Here is a 17,315-nt window from a genome sequence, read left to right as displayed (position 1 = left end):
TATTAATAAATATCTATCAGAATGGATGAATTTTATTATAATACACATAACCAAATGATGAATTTCAATTTAATAGTATTTTTGAGAATGTATTAAAAAATAATTGAGTTAATTCTATTAAAATATGCAGTTGATAACTTCAGAAAATACTCTCTTAATATAATTTTGTTCTAAATTAAAATTTTATTAATAAACACGATGAAATATTTGTTTATTTATATTATTTAAATTTAATTGCAATTTATTTGAAAAAAATATACTCTAAAAAGCATTGATTTTATGGTTAGTATTTTGTGCAAAAGTTATTACATGTATATAAGAAAGGTATATTTTAATTAAAGTAGTAAAATTTTTTAATTTATTAATTTGTTTTGTTTTGGAAATTTATCAATCGCTCATAACTTTTTATTTTATTATAATAGGAAATATAAATAAATTAATTATAATTTATTCAATTATTCCATTTTTGGTAAACAAATATTCTCTGACATTAAGTAAAGTCTTTCAACTTTTTTTCAAAGATCCATATCAACTTGAGTACAAGAGGTGGATTAATTTTATTTATTCATGAATCTGAAGTATACTGAGTATGGACCCTATTTTTAAAATTAAAATATTGTTTTATGTTTTTCTTAATTAAAAGTATTAATTACGCCTGGAGCTATACCGGGAACTTAAAAGGCATACTTAAAAATAAACATATCACCAGGATCATATGTGCCAGTGCATGGAAGATTATTGTTAAAGACTTGAACGTTATTCAGCTTAACAATAACATTTACGGTAGAGTATTCTTCGTGCTACATCATTGATCCACTCTGTTAGTTAAAAATTTTTTTAAGATAACGACTTATGGTAAACAAGTAAATAAATTATGCATAATTTAAAATATTTACAATAACAGCATCATTAGGAGGAGCACCACGTTCTGGTTAACCTGCAAATACGACTGATGTTACTTGTAAAGGATCGAACTCAGAACCACAGTTTGAAAAAGGCCAAGGAATTCCACCAAGTTTAATTTTTTATCCATTTTCATCTAAAGGTATAGAAGGAGCCTGATTGTGTGTGAATACATAATAGGTTCCCAAAGTAAGAACTGCTACAGTGAAGAGTAGAGTAGCTAAAATATATTGTTTGGCCATTATAAATTTATGAGAAAAGCCCAAAGTTTTAGTTTGAAATTTGCTTTTTTTCTTGGACTACTTATAGATAAACAAGATATTTTTAAAAAATTTTTATAAGCAAATTAAAAGAAAGAGTACTTATTTATATGTATGTGATGAGGTCGATTAAGATTCTAAAAGAAAGAAGAATAGAACATATCAAGTTGATAATACTAATAATGTGAAAAATTGATCCGACTTTAATTAGATAGCAATTATACTTAAGTACTCAGAATAAAAAAGGGATTTACATTGAATTCTTTGATAAATAAATAATCTTTATTAATTAAAAGTATAAATTGATCAGAAAATTATTACCTTTTTCAGATTTACATTTTAATCAAATTTTTGATTACTTTCAGATTTGTGGACTTTCTTTTATTGATTGGCTGATATTCTACATTAAATATATAGTATCTGATTCTATCAGTATTCCTTTATTCAAGTAACTGATATACTAAAATATAAACAACTCTAAATAATTGTATAAAAATTAAATTATATCTGGAATTCTTGCTAGCTTTTTTCAGTTTTACTTTTTATTTACCATTTCAAGATGATGAAAAAATAGGATTTGATGATGTTATTTATTTTGATTTTTGCAGCAAATTGAAAGCGCTGCTCTCATCTTTCTTTATTACTTAATTTATATTTCTCAAATTAATTTATATTCACTAATAAATCAGTAATCAAGCAAGTTTCTAACTTTAATTACTGCATCTCAATTGATTAAAAGTGAATATTATAGATGATTTTATATTACAATACTAACTACTCACATATAAATAAATAGATAGAAATATCAACCAACAAATCAATATATTACTTGATAGTTCAAATACATTTCTCTTTTAATATATCTTCAGCATAACAGCCATTCCTAATTTATTAAAAATTTGAAAAAAACTTGTCTTTATCTTTTTTCTCAAAATACTTTATTTATTTTTCTAGGAATTTGATACTATTATTTTAATAGTGTAAGTGAAAATAATAATTGTAATTTAATAAATTGTTCAATATTACAATTCATTCTTTGTAGAAACAAGTAAAATTGGTTAAAGACTATTATTACATATTTCAATCAGATAATTAATTAATGTTTATTTAGCTTAAAATGACTTAATCTTTTATTAAATTAATTATGATACATTTATTTATCTTAAAAAAGTTGTTTAGGTTTTTCACTAAATTGCAAATTTATTATAAAAAAATAAATTTAAGCATTGAAATCTAAATTCTAATAATCAGTAATCTAATTTTATAATTAACATTCTTGATATTTATTTTAGTTTGACTTTGTATTTAGGTGTTTAACCCTATAATAAATGCTTCCTTTTTGTTATTTTTTTTATTAGCCAAATAAAGATTAATAAAAATTTAAAAATAACAATATGTTAAAAATAAGTTTATTATTATTAATACTGCAATTAAGAAGTAGTAGCATAAAAAGCTCTTAATACCTGCAAATATTATTTAAATATTTAAAAATAAAACTAGTAGAATAATTATTTATTATTATTGATTGAATAATTTCAAATTTATTATTAATATTTTGAGTTAATTAAATTTATTGTTTTCAAAGAAGATTTCTCGAATTCAATGCATTTTATCAATCTTATTTTAAGAATAATATTTATTTTCAAAAAAATTATAATTCATATACTTACTATATATATATTAAGTTTTGAAAATTTTAAATTAACACAAATTGTTCTTTGTTCTCCTAAATTATTTTATTCCAAAAATGATGGATAACTATCTATTAGGCTACTATAACTAAATTTTTGAGTCAAAAAATACTAAATAAGATACTAAAAGCTACTCATACAAACTATTTATGTAATATGAATTTAAAAAAGTGACTTTCATGTTTTTATTATTATTTTATATGAATTTTTATAGAAAGATATTTATTTATTGATTCATTCACGCAAGCAAGCTAGCATGTTTAAAAATTAAGAAATTTAGATAGAATTAATAAATCAAAAATTATATAAGACATACACTTATTACTTCTAGTTATTATTATTTTCTGAAGCAATATTTGCATTAATAATTAAATTATCACACTCTCAATTTTCTTTTCAAAATAATATTTTGTTTTTATTTGATTATTTTTTAGCAGACATTTTTATAGAATTTAAAATAAGTAAAACAAGAAATGGCTTTTAATACTTTTCAAATAAAACCAATAAGATGTTAAAAACAATTTTTAATCTTATTTTTTTCTGAAATCCAAATGGAAAAATAGTAAATTAAAATTTTGTTTATAATGCAAAAGATTTTGTTCTAATTGCATAAATATGGAACTAAACATGTATTTATTATGAAAAATAATTCGAAGAAAAATATTTTTTAAGAGTCAGCGAAAACTCAACAAAGGTTTTAATCATGAATTTAAATAATGTGTTTCAGAAACACGGGAAATTTGTCATCCTAAACTTAAAAGATATTTTCTTCGAATTTTATAGCTTCATTCTTCAAATTATTTTATGAATGAAGTAATATATTTGTTTGCTGCCAAGCTAGTAATATCTATAAAGAGATAAACTAGATTGGAGTATACACAAATAGTAGTTAGTAGGTAGGCTAGCTGAAGACTCACCTTTCCTACTGATTTTAACATGAATATATTTTTTTTATAGGATTTTTTTGTATAATAAATGATTTCAGAAATGTGTATTAATCACGTTTTCATAAACACGGACACAAATGCTCATCAACGATCATTTATTTTAATTATTCTTTTTTTTTTATTGTATTTTTCCTATTCAAGAGAAGAGTTAGACTTCTCCTTTAATGTGTATATGCTTTTGAAGGAAGAAAAGCTTAAAATCAAGCTGAAATCTACTCAGAGGTGAGTAGACAGATCACTTTTTAATTTTAATTTTTCTTCCTTAAAAAAAATATTAATTGTTTTTATTATTTATTATTTTTTACAACATTTTGAGCAAATTTAAAGCTAATAATAATGATAATTTGTCTCTGATAAAAGTAATCAATCGAAGCAAATTTCTTATACAATATATTTTGAAATTTTTTAATTAGAAAATAAATTTATTTGCAAAAAAATAAAATATATTTCATTCACCCAAGCAATCAATTTGATCTGAATATATTTTTAAGTAGAATTAAGTTGATTTTTTTTGTAAATTAATATCAAATTATTAAATTTAGAGCTAAATTATATTTGGCTACTTACTGGTAATTATATTTTTATCTTTTTCAAAAATTTAAATACTTTTCAAATTTTAAATTTAGATAAATTATTTAACTTTAACCATTTCAAATTGGGATTTATTTTCATAACACTGAAATGTTTTGCTTGATGTGCTTTATTTACTTTTATGCTGATCAATTATATATAAATCTAATTTTTATTTATCATTATACTTAAAAATATATCTATATATTTTACTAGTATTTTTAAATTCAATTAAAATTAGGGATAAAAAAGTCTAAAATATACAAATTACTTGTTAAAATTAGTTCGTTTTTAATAAATGTATCCAATTGGAATTTAATTTTGCTTTCATATAATTCTAAACTTCCTTAGTATAATTCAGTTTGCATTTTTATCTATAAAATCAAATATAAAAGATTTAAGTTTTTATTTTTTAAGTGTTTAAAACACTTAAATTGTATTTTTAAAAATAAAATATTAATAAAAGTTTTAAAATAAATTTTATTAAAAGTATTAATCGTTTAATCAAGTAGGAAATTAATACAACTTCTTTCAGTTTTTATGAAATCATATAAAAATAGATTAATGTTTAAATCTATAAATTAAATTCTGTTTGGATAATTAATTACTTTTTTCGACTTTCTTAATTTTTATTTTAAATTTAATTTAAATGCTTTTTATTTAGTTTTGGATTATATTGATGCAATTGATTTATTTCTTAGTAGAAAATCTTTTAATTTTATAAATAATAACTAGTTTCTTTAAATTATTTTCTATGATTAACAAATATAAATTGTTTTTAAATAATAACTTCTATTTTAAAATTCAATCTAGTACAAAAAAAAATGAAATATTAATAATTATTTGCTTTTATCATTTAATTCCTCTTAAAAATTTAAAAACTAAAATCAATGCCAAATAATATATTAAATTAATTATGCCATGCTATTTTAGTGTTTTTTTAACAATATAATAATAACTAATTAAACAAACTGATTTAAAAATAATGTAGGATTTATATATTCTTCTTTTTGATTGTAATTTTCTATTTATAAAATACTTAATTCAAAAAAATTCAATAATTAACTGATATAACTTACTTAAAAATCATTAAACGTATGTATAAAGCAAAAACAGATTAAAAAATATCTCAACTTCCTTAAAAAAAACAATAATCCATTTTGAAATTTAAAAGATGAGAATTAAAAGATTATTTTTGAATATGATTTTATTTTTTTTCTGTGTTTAAGTTTATATTTAAAAGTTGAAGGTGATTTTGTAGATTTATTCATATATGTGAAAAGAAATAATTTCTGCAAATAGAAGAAATTGATTTATATAGTCAAAAAAAGATGCTAGAGCTAGAAAGTGATAGGAAGTGTTTAAAAAAGATCATGGTGAATCAGCAATTAAGAATTCTGATGATATTTTTAATCAATTAGTATGAGTTTATGCTTATAAAATAACTAAAAATAGGTAAAAACCTAAAAATAAATCTGTATGAAAATGTTTGAGTAAAAATACGAATGAGTAAGAAAGTTTTTTGGAATTTGAATGTGCCATAGTGAATTTAGGGCTTTAAATAAGATAATTAAAAAAGATTTGGCTGATTGATAGTCAGGAAAAGAGAAAAATTCTTATAATTATGCAATTGCTTTGTTTAGTGAAAGCGATACGGTAAAGTCCCCCCTTTTTTTTTGATGCCTTTATTTGTAAAATTAATGAAGAAATAATAACGAATCATTATATTATTAAATATAATGATATGATGATGCAGTTTTAGCGAAAAGTTAAGCTTGGCTGCTCTAATTACTTTATTATTTAAATCGAATGCATGAAAAGTTATAATCATAATAATTGCTTGTGATGCTGAGTTGATTGATTGATTGTCTGCCTACATTGCATTCAAATATATTAAATCATTAATATCAATCATTCCTTAATTGAATGAACTACCATTAAATTATCTTAAGGTTTTTAAAAAAAGATCGAATGGATTTAAAAATAACATATATATATAGCATGTACAATTTTGTAATAACTTTTTAGTTTACAAATAGAATTTTTGTATTTTAATTTATATTTAAGTTGTATGGAAATTTATAAATAGTATATTTGACTATTGTTAAAATCGTATATTAAGTAATAATAGAAGATAGGAATTCAAAAATACTTAAAGATTAATCAACATAAGTGTAAATATAATTACGTATCATAAACATTATTCGTTTATAATTTGATTGCCTTGGACACAATTTAGGTAAAATAATGTTTAATTCTCTTTGAAATTTATGTTTATCAAAGGAGTTATAGGTTTTAAAGTTGTACTTTTTTCATTGATTGTTTGTTAATGTATTCCTTATTAGGCTATGCATTTATTTTTGAATATTTAGATATAATTAGAAGCCTGTTAGCTAGTGGAAGTGAGTGCAATTAATAAATTTGCTTTGTTTTTTTATTTTAGCGTATTGATATTAAAATTCAAATATAACCTGAAAATATAAATAAAGGAAGACTAATACCAAAATAAAAGAAGAAGCAGAAAATATTTATTGATTTTTATTTTTACTCCTAACAGTGAGTGCATGTAGGGAATATAATCTTTGTTTAGTTAATATTTCTGCAAGATAAGTTTATTACCTTGATAAGTACATTAATGATATAAAATTCTTTAGTTGAGTAATACTCAACATTAGTTCTCATTCATTATGTTTTATTTAGTTATTTTTTTGAAATTAAAAATTTTTTATCAGTTTTGTTTGTTTGCTTGATATTGGAGTCAATCAATAACTCCCTAAAAGCTAGCACTGCATCTAATTACTTTTTTAGTATCATTAAGCTTATAAAATATTTATTTACTTCTAAGGGTATTTTCAACTCATACAAATTAATTAAAATGCGAAGAGTGAGAGTATAAAATATGAATATATGTATTTTAGTCTTGCTTTTGGAATAGAATAAGCTGCTGCATAATACTTTTTGATAAAAAACTATTAGTCTACTCCAATTTTATTCTTAAAAAATATTAGCACTCAGAGTATTTGAAAATGCAAGTGTTCTGATAAAATTTAAAAGATCATTTAAATTATTTTTTATTGTTTTTTGTGTTTTCAAGTAACGCAGAAATGAAAAATTTTGAAAACATATCTCAAAGGAATATTCTGCCAGTTTAGTTCTAAAGAGATATAGCACGAACTCTAATAGTAACAGGCCGAATTTTTATAATGAAAAATGAAGAAGCAAAATAAAGAGTAATTTTTTATTTTTCTTGATAATAAGTTTGAGTAAATGGAGGTGATAGAAATTCAAAAGAATATCAACCAATTAAACTAGATTTTCATTCAGAGAGATGAGCGCGATTTTATCAAAAGATGCTCCAAGTAAATTTCTTATTTGGCTCTTCACTTCCTTTTTTAGGCTTAAATTCAGAAAGAAAGAGATAATTACCTTCAGAAGAGATTTTTAATTACACTTTTCTCTCCCCACCTTCCCTCAAATAATTGGATAACTCGCTTTGAATAGATAGAATTTAAGAAGTTAAATACTCTCATTTCTCTAAAAATATATCTTGAGCTATTTTATTTTGATTTCAATTTTTCTTTGGTAATTCTAACTTTTTTCTCCCCAAACTAAATAAATAAATAGATGAAGTAACAAAGAAGTTTGCTAACTAGTTAATTAATAAAAAATTAATTAAATATTGAGTTTTAATTTGATTTTGTTTTGTTTTAGTTTAATGTTTTTTTTCTTCTCTTAATCAAACATATTTCGTGTCTATATCTTGGTGCATACAAATTAAATAAATACCGTTGTGATTTGATGATTTTAAGGATGAAAATGCAAAAGAGCGATCTATAATAATAATTTAATTTTGAAAAAAAAAACAAAAACAAATTAAGAAAAGTAAAATTAAAAAAGGGAAAAAAGTAATAATTCAGTATCCCCACCCGTATTACAATAATTAAGTTATCGTTCGTTATAGCAAATATCTTGCGAATAAAAAGTAATTCTTTAGAATTCTTCTAAATCACACATATTTAAGAATATATCTATTGTCTTTATCTTATTTGCATTATATCATTATTGATACTCTTTGATTGTTAATTAGTTAGTTAGTTATTGAGTCTTTAATTGATAGTTATTAAATTCAAAAAGTAAATAAATTAATTAATAAGTGGTAATATTTGAAACTTTGAATCGCATTACAAGATAAAAAAAATAACCACTTTCTTGCGTTTCTGTTTGAAGTTCAATATAATAATTAAAATCAAACAAACAATTACTAAGCTAATCTTTTGAAAAAAATAAATTAGTGAAGGAAACAATTTTTAATTAGTTCTTATTCCTATTTCTTTTGCATAATATATTTTTGGGAAGGAAAAAACAAAATATAAACATTTTTATACAAAAAAAAAAAATTAAAAAAGTAAATCATCAGTTCATTCTTTTGAAAGATTATTGTTCATTTTGAAAGAAGAAAAGCAGTTAAAAGATTGAATAAATATTATTTCTATCTTCATTTATACTTTTTTATCTCATTAATTAATTTCCAACCCTTACAAAATTATTTCTTCATTGTGAAATATTTTAGTTAGTTAAATCGCCTTCAACTAATTTTACTTGCCTCAACAACAAAAAAACAAGTCTCTCTATCCAGTCTGTCGTTGATAATTAAAAAATAGAAAAACATTGTCATTTTAAAAAAAATTAATCACAGCTCGTTCTATTTGAAAAAACTTACTACCTTCTGAGCAAAACAGTTTCGTGAAAAATTAAAAAAATCTTTTAAAAAAAAAACAACCATTTCTGTAATATTAATCATCAGTTAATAAATAAATAAATTATCTCTTCACTCAATCTCAAATTATATCAAAAAAAGTATTCAAACAAACTTTCTCGTTAATATATTTAATTTCATTAATCGAATCGTCAAATAATATTGTGAATCAATCAATCAATCATGTCTGGTGCAACTTTAATTAATCCTAATTAGGAAAGAAATTATTTTTTGAATAAACCCATGTCTAACGTGAATTAGTCTTAAGGATCTTCATCACTTAACTTCTTGATTAACTCGTAATCTGAGTCAGCAGCAGTACCTCATGCTGCTAGTAACGCTTCTAGGAGAGAATACTTCCATAAAAATAATAATCACAGTGGCTTATAATAAAATAAAAATACTAGCTTCTATAACGATAGAGATTAAAAGTTCTATTCTAATAATAATTAACAGTAAAACTAGTAATAATTTAACTCTAACTCATAAAGATCTTACAACACATAAAGGGAAACAAGAAAGCAATCTCCTTATTGCAGAGAAAGATCAAGTGTTGATGAATAACATGAAGCTCCCAACAAAACTAAAATGATCTAAAAACAATATAAAACTTTAAAACTGAGTAAAAAATTTGACTTGCTAGACAATGTAAAAAGACAATAAATGCTTAGACTCAATGTTAATTGCTTCCAAAATAAATTCAGTAAAGTCAACAACAACATTATTCCTACTCTTCCTAAATTCCTCATGTAAAAATAACAACCATAAAATCTGAACTCAAAGAATATTATGTGAAGATGTGAAGCTTTTTCAATAGTTAATCTGTTATCTAAATAAATTAAAATCCGCTTAAACAAATATAAATTAGATAAATTCTTATTTAAAAATGAATAAACAAAAAATGTTATTTTAATCTCATAAATTACTTTTCAAGGTACTTTAAAAATAAATAGAGGTATTATAAACAAACACAATAGTTCACTCACTCACTGTACTTACTAAATGTTAAACAGTAAATAAATCAACAAACACTTAAACACATACTTATATAAAACAAACAAAAAAACCAAACTTATATAAATAAAACAAACATTCAAACTTTAAAAAAACAAAAAATTATCTTCCAATAGTTTTAATCTTCTCTACCTTTTTTATATTCAAAATTTTAGAAAGAAGATTATAATTGATAAATACATACCTCTTTTTATTACATTTCAATCTTAAATTCGCTCTCTTTCTATTCCTATGTGTATATATTTACAAAATCTTTATATAATTAATCTCTTTAAATCCATGTATAATTTAAAATGTATAAAATTTCTGTTTTAATTGCTTATATCCTCTACTTTTTTGTAAAAAATTTAGTTCTTACTTTAATTTAAAAATTAGCTTCAATCTTTATTGTGATTTAAAATAGCTAAAGAAAGATAGATCAATAAATACTATTTAAATATATTTGATATATTTAGTTAAGTGTCTTTATTTTATTTATATTTATATAAAATGATCTAAAATTCACTCTCAGATTATTCAAGATTTAAATCTAATAACTTTTGCTATTTCATTAATCAAAAACACTTGATTAAGTAGAAACAATCAATAAAAAACTCACACATCTTTAAGAATACTTTAAGGATAGTTATTTTTTTATTCTAAAATTTAGAATTATTTTATTTAGATTGAGTGAATTTCTTTTAATTTTAATGTTTTTTTAATAATTTATTCTTAATATTTTTTATTTATTAAAATTTTATATTAATTATGGTTTTATCCAAAAAAACAAAGAGATAAATCAAGATAAATTAGTACTCTTATCTTTAAAATAATTTATGAGTATTTTTGTTATTAGTGTTTTCATCAATTAGAACTAATAAAATAATAGACTTAATAAACTTAGTTCATAATTTAAAACATTTTATAAGAATAATTACATAAATTGTTACTCTCATATTTTAATTTCTTTTTATTTTATTTGTTTAAGTATTAAAAATTTTCATACAAACTTATAAAAAAATTTTATAAAATTAAAAAATTTAGTTAGTTCTTTATAAATTATTTAGCTGATATTTTAATTATACATACAAGTATTCTGAATTTTTTTAAATTTTCAAGTATTTACACTTTAAAATCAACAAACCAAAGATCTATAAGAAATTTTACTAAAGAAAAGGTTCTTAAATTTGTGAAAAGAATTTATTTTTAAATTTGATTGCATTTTAAAATGAATAAAAAAAATTTGTCAAATTTTATCAAAATAGAAAAGAAAACTCAAATTCATGTAAAAAAAAATATTGTCTATTTTAAAACTTTTGAAGATACAAACTTTAAAAATAATTTTATCAAATTAAAACACTTAATAAAATATCAAGCTGATATCTTAATTATAATATGTATTCAGAATTTATCAAAATTTTAAAGTGTCTCGCTTTAAAAATAGCAACTAAAAATTTATAAAAAATTCAAAGAATTTTGATTTCAATAAAGAAAAAGAGCATAAATTTTTTCAAACTCTCTCAATTTTAATTAAAAAATAAAAGACTTTTATTTTAAAATTTGATGATATGTAGAAACATATTTGTCATATTTTATAAAAAAAGAGAAGAAAACTAATTAATATTTGAAGTAAAAAATATATTGTGAATTTTAAAACTTTTTAATAAACAAGTTTCTAAAATAATTTTATAAAATTATTATACCAAATTAGTACTTAATAAATTGTCATGTTGATATCTCATTAACAGCAAATATTCTCTAAATCTTCAAATGTCTATACTTTAAAATTAGCAAGCAAGCCAAAGATCCATAATGTATTGTACTGATTTAGTTTTCACTAATAAAAAAAATTACTTAAATTTTTGTTTTCTATCAAATTTGATTAAAAAATACACTTTTATTTTAAAATTTGATGATATTTTTATATAAAAAAAATTTGTCATATTTTATCAAAATAAGTCATCTATTTAAATTATTTTTCAATTAAAACCCTTAATAAAATATCAAGATATCTCAATAAAAAGAAAGTATTCTGAATTTCTCAAAATATTAAAGTGTCTCACTTTAAAATAGCAAACTAAAGATCTATAAGAAATTTGACTAATTTTTATTTCATTTAAGAAAGAGTGCTTAAATTTATTAACTCTATCAATTTTAATTAAAAAATAAAAGACTTCTATTTTAAAATTTGATGATATGTAGAAACATATTTGTCATATTTTATCAAAAAATAGAAAAAAACTAATATTTTAAGTAAAAAATATATTGTCAATTTTATTAAATTAATATACCGAATTAGTACTTAATAAATTATCAAACTGATATCTCATTAACAGCAAATACTCTCAAAATCTTCAAATGTCTACACTTTAAAATTAGCAAGCTAAAGATCCATATGATATTGTACTAATTTTGTTTTCACTAATTAAAAAAAATACTTAAATTTTTAATTCATTCAGTTTTGATTAAAAAATAAAACACTTTTATTTTAAAATTTATTGATATATTAAAATAAAAAAAATTTGTCATATATTAACAAAAATGACTCATATTTAGGTAATAAAAATATAATGATTATTTTAAAGCTATACAATTATCTATTTAAATTAAAACTCAATTAATATCAATCTTTTTATAATAAAAATAATTTGTATAAATTTCATAAAATAAAAACTATCAAATAATAAAAATAATGAGTGATTTTATTTAGATTATTGCTATAATTGCAGGAATTTATTTAGCTGCAAAAGCTGTTTTTTTCTTAGCTGGGTTTAAATCAACTGGAATCGCTCGAGGAAGCTATGGTGCTACTATGATGTCAAGAGCAGCAGTAGCAAGTGGGGGTGCTGTTTCTTCTGGATCAATAGTTGCCATTTCATAGAGATTTGGAACAGGCTTTAGATTATCAGAATTTGCTACTTTTTTTGCAGTAGTAGCATTAGGCTATATTGCAGTGAAACTATATTTTTGACGATAAAATAAATAAATGAAACAATTAAAAAAATTCATATATCGATTAATTAATATTATACTTTTATGCTACTATATAAAAACTAATATTATTAATCTAATTATTTTATTTTTTGATATTATATTATTTATTCAATTTACTCAATAAAAAATTCAAAATTTTATGTTTGATGGATGAAATATATTTATAAAAGTTATAAATACAAACACTAATTAAAAATATATATATTTTTTGTTTAAATTTTGGAATATTTTGTTATTAGTGATTAAAAATATTTGGTAATTAATTAATATTAAAATAGGGAAAGAAGGCTTTAATTAGGATTTTGAGCTATTAAATTTATTTAAGTTTGATTGAAATTGTTAAATAAAATTAAAATTTATTTTAATGCATTAAAACAGAAAAATATTTTTCTCAAAAAAAATAAATATGAATAAGTTTAGTAATTAATAAATCATTAAAAGTTAAAGAATTTTTAGGGAACGATGGTATTAATTAGATATGAATAAATAATAATTTAATTACATTTTTAAGAAACTTTCTCTTTCTTTTTCTTGTGAATTAAAATTTAAAGTATTCTGCTTAAAATTGTAAGAAAATATTGTAATAATCTTTAAAGATTATTCACTTCTAAAACAAGATAATATAAATATAAGTAATACTAGATGTTAAATTTCCATTTTACATTATAATTTAATATTGATTTATTTAAATTGCTTAAAGAAATAGCAAGCTTAATAAATCAAATTAACTTTAAATTAATAAAAAAAAGTTATTTATAAGTAAAATATCCTAATTTAAAATGAAGAGAAAAGTAAGCATGCTTGAAATCCTTCAATGCCTTTTGCAAGTTGGATTGATTTATATGCAATTCTTATGTGATTCAAAGAAGAATTGCTCATCTGAATAAAAAAAATCTCAAGCATATTTGATTTTATTTATACTTTTGGTAACAATAGTAAAAACAAAAATAGAAGGAAATAGATGGATGTTTATAATATGGCTTCCCTCCTTTATTTTAAGCATTTTTCACAAAATATTCCATACATACACTTAAGTTGAGGTTGTTTACATTTCAGCTTTGCTATCTACACTTTATATTCTTTTGATGATTTGCTTTCCTATCTATGAAATACCATAAGTAATCGATTAGACTGAGTAATCTGAAAAATACCCTAAATACAATGTATCTTGTGCAAGCTTTCCAATTGACTAGCAAAAATCTTCCATGATTACAGCATATTATCCTACTAGTCCTGAAAAAAGTAATTCAGAAAGTTCTGAGGGAGATCTATGTATGCTTGAGTCAGATTTTTGGGACTATCATTATTCTTCTATTTTTAAGCAATATAAAGTACCAGGATTTATATTAGATATTGCCCTTTCTGGCTTAAAAAAATATAAAGTCAAAGTAGAAGCTAATCTTCCAGTTATTTAAAAAACTAATTTAAAGCCAATTATTTTTTCACATGGATTTATGGGATCTCGAACTATGTATTCTATTATTATGAAATAACTAGCTTCTTTAGGGTAAATATTTTATTTATTTATTTATTCTATTATTAAATACAGAATTTAAGTTTAATAAATCTTTATTGTTTGAACAATTATTTAAGGTATGTGGTTTTCTGTGTAGAACATTATGATGTGATTAAAGAAAAGGAAGTTGAAAAAATAAAAGATAAAGTTCTGAGGAAAAATCTATTTAAAGAAGTAAAAGAGCAAGAACTAGAAGCAAGAGCATCAAAAATTAAAAGCATGATAGATCTTATTTAAGATGAAAAAGAATTAAACAGGTTATTTAAATAGAATTTAAGTTTAGATAAAAATAACATAACTTTAATGGGGCATTCGTATGGAGGAGCCACAGTATAATGCTCCGCTTTTAAATATACAGAGCATGTAAAAGCTTTAGTCTGTTTAGATCCTTGGCTTTTCCCCATGAAAGACTCCTATTTAGAATAAAAACTTAATATACCAGTATTATATATAAATTCAGAATCATTTAAGTAAATCATCAATAAATAAAATTAATTTAAATTATTTTTTAAATATTGCTTTTAATTAATTAAACAGTAAGACTATGCTTTGGGCTGAGATAGATTAAAGAAATTAGAAAATATTTTAAAATTGTCAATAAAAAGAAAAAAGCTTGATCTGTTATGTTAAAGATATGGATCATATTCAATAAGGTGATATAGGTTTAGCTATTCCATATGAAGCAAAGATAGTTAATTTAATTAGATATCCACTTAGGACATTAGAATTCAATTTGTACAATGCAAAATTAATAGAACTATTTTTAAATAATATAGCTTTTTCAAATCAAAAGCCAGAAGCAGACCATTTAGCTAATATAACTAAAAACATATTTAATCCTCTAAAAAGAGATTCGTTTTAATTTTTCAGATAAGAATTTCAATAAAACTTTGATTCTAACAGATAAATGTATACTTTAGAATTTAAAGGAAAATCTATATTTTAATGAAAAACATTATGTATTAAATGTTTTTTCAACTCTAAAACATTTAAATTTAATTATTAAAGAAGTAATTTATTTTGTATTTATCTAAAAAATTGTCAGGTTATAAAATACTAGGTCTTTAACAAAGTAAAATTGCATGGCATTTTAATTCATTTTAATAATCTCATTAACTTTGAAAAATATTAATTGATTTACATTTTAAATAATTTTTTGTTAAATTTACTTTAATTTAAATAAGTTTAAATGAAAATACAAACAGAAGATTTTAAAATGTTTTAATAAAAATTTAAATAAATAATACAAGATAAATAAACATAAAATAAAACAAATAATTTTTGATTGAATTGAGATTAAGGGTTAAGTAAATAAAGAATAAATTCATTATAAATATGTAGAATTGTATTTAAATAAGTAAATTGATTAATAGCTAAGTGTAGGAGTTTCGATGAGATTTGAGTCCTCTTTAAACTCTAAAAAATCTTAAATTAATTCCTCTGAAATTGTATGAGTATTTTTACTTGCTTATTGTATAAAATATTTGGCAATATAAAATGAAAAAAATATTGATTCTTTCTTATGACTGATATAATTTGGCTTCCATTCAAAGGCTGCTTTTTCTGGGTGAAAAACATCAGCAAATATTGGATAATTAATGTGGTGTATTGAGGAAATAAATTGTACATCCTAATAATTAGACGACTAACTTGATATCTAAAACTGAGAATTTAATAAGCGATTCTATTAAAAGAACTAAGGTTCTAAATAGAGAGAATGATAAAATAACAATTGATTTTCTTTTTATAATCTATCAATAATTTATTTTTTCATTGATGAGAATGGCTAAATAAGTGGGTCTGTAAATTATATTTTCTCTCTCTCTGCTTTGTGGTGCTTATAAGTGAGTACATCGCAAATGTTTGTATCATTTGTGCTCATAGAACAAACAATTTAAGAAAATCCATTACAAATTCCATACACAGGAAAAGTGTTCCCATTTTCATTGATTTCTATGGCCTTTTTTAAAAGATATTTTACTTTTCTGCCATATTCAGACATCATTTTTGTTGTTTCATTTCTAACTAGCTAAGATCCTCCAGTCAAGATAAGTCCATTTATATTTTGCATAAAATAATCTAATCTGCTTTCGCTTGCTTTGTAAGGTATCCTCAAGACATGAGCTCCTGTATATTCTATAAACTTAACATATGAAGAGGGAATCATTGTATCTCTCTTATCAATAGTACTGCTTTTTAGAAACCTCGTGACAGGGCTATCAAGGATTCCTATCACAGGGTAGCCATCTTTCTCTGATAAATTGAATTAATTCAATTCATAGTTTTCAAATGTATTTTTTTTGAAAGCACAAGCTTTAAGCAAACAAAATGAAAAAAAGATATAAAAAGATAAAACTTTGTTCATTTTTTATCAAAAATATTAATATGACAAAGGATATATTAAATAAAATTTTAAAAAAATCAAAAATATGATATTTTAAAATAAGAAATGAATTTTATATGTTAAAATTTAAATAAAGTAATTTAACCCTTGTGATATCTATTAAAACTCAGTATTTTTCTAATTTAAATTTAGCTTAATTTTTAGAGAGATAAACTAACTGAAAATAATATTTTTGTTAAATTTCTATATTTTTGAAATAGCCAAATAATTTTTAACTGTTTTTAAAGATTTCCAGAAAAGTACTGGTAGAAATAGATGAATAAAAACCCTTTAATTTGATT

The 17,315-nt window shown here is 21.4% G+C and overlaps 7 protein-coding genes across 7 annotated transcripts; 3 read left to right on the top strand and 4 right to left on the bottom strand. All coding sequences in view use genetic code 6, as the record gives it.

Moving 5' to 3' along the window:
* Window positions 1-515: 515 nt before the first annotated feature.
* TTHERM_00030420 (ML domain protein) lies at window positions 516-1,145 on the bottom strand (the record flags this gene model as incomplete). The annotated part of the gene is made up of 3 exons (XM_971846.2): window positions 516-596; window positions 654-818; window positions 897-1,145. The coding sequence occupies 3 exons, from the start codon at window positions 1,143-1,145 to the stop codon at window positions 516-518; spliced, it is 495 nt and encodes a 164-aa protein (XP_976939.2).
* Window positions 1,146-2,988: 1,843 nt separating this feature from the next.
* Window positions 2,989-3,483, bottom strand: TTHERM_000030419 (hypothetical protein; the record flags this gene model as incomplete). Its single annotated transcript, XM_012797109.1, has 1 exon — window positions 2,989-3,483. The coding sequence occupies one exon, from the start codon at window positions 3,481-3,483 to the stop codon at window positions 2,989-2,991; it is 495 nt and encodes a 164-aa protein (XP_012652563.1).
* Window positions 3,484-7,799: 4,316 nt separating this feature from the next.
* Window positions 7,800-8,423, bottom strand: TTHERM_000030418 (transmembrane protein, putative; the record flags this gene model as incomplete). The annotated part of the gene is made up of 1 exon (XM_012797108.1): window positions 7,800-8,423. One exon carries the CDS (start codon window positions 8,421-8,423, stop codon window positions 7,800-7,802), a length of 624 nt encoding a protein of 207 aa, XP_012652562.1.
* Window positions 8,424-9,310: 887 nt separating this feature from the next.
* On the top strand, window positions 9,311-9,922 carry TTHERM_00030390 (hypothetical protein; the record flags this gene model as incomplete). Its single annotated transcript, XM_971843.3, has 1 exon — window positions 9,311-9,922. One exon carries the CDS (start codon window positions 9,311-9,313, stop codon window positions 9,920-9,922), a length of 612 nt encoding a protein of 203 aa, XP_976936.1.
* Window positions 9,923-12,812: 2,890 nt separating this feature from the next.
* Window positions 12,813-13,091, top strand: TTHERM_000030389 (interferon-induced 6-16 family protein; the record flags this gene model as incomplete). The annotated part of the gene is made up of 1 exon (XM_012797107.1): window positions 12,813-13,091. One exon carries the CDS (start codon window positions 12,813-12,815, stop codon window positions 13,089-13,091), a length of 279 nt encoding a protein of 92 aa, XP_012652561.1.
* Window positions 13,092-13,893: 802 nt separating this feature from the next.
* TTHERM_00030370 (platelet-activating factor acetylhydrolase) lies at window positions 13,894-15,579 on the top strand (the record flags this gene model as incomplete). The annotated part of the gene is made up of 3 exons (XM_971841.3): window positions 13,894-14,621; window positions 14,708-15,100; window positions 15,168-15,579. 3 exons carry the CDS (start codon window positions 13,894-13,896, stop codon window positions 15,577-15,579), a joined length of 1,533 nt encoding a protein of 510 aa, XP_976934.2.
* A 375-nt stretch (window positions 15,580-15,954) lies between these two features.
* Window positions 15,955-16,995, bottom strand: TTHERM_00030360 (class I glutamine amidotransferase; the record flags this gene model as incomplete). Its single annotated transcript, XM_971840.3, has 1 exon — window positions 15,955-16,995. One exon carries the CDS (start codon window positions 16,993-16,995, stop codon window positions 15,955-15,957), a length of 1,041 nt encoding a protein of 346 aa, XP_976933.1.
* Between the last annotated feature and the right edge of the window lie 320 nt (window positions 16,996-17,315).

This window comes from Tetrahymena thermophila, assembly GCF_000189635.1.
Source record: "Tetrahymena thermophila SB210 genomic scaffold scf_8254667, whole genome shotgun sequence".
In the NCBI taxonomy this organism is placed as follows: domain Eukaryota; phylum Ciliophora; class Oligohymenophorea; order Hymenostomatida; family Tetrahymenidae; genus Tetrahymena; species Tetrahymena thermophila.
Note: the sequence above shows the minus strand (reverse complement) of the source record. Positions and strands in the feature narration are given on the sequence as shown.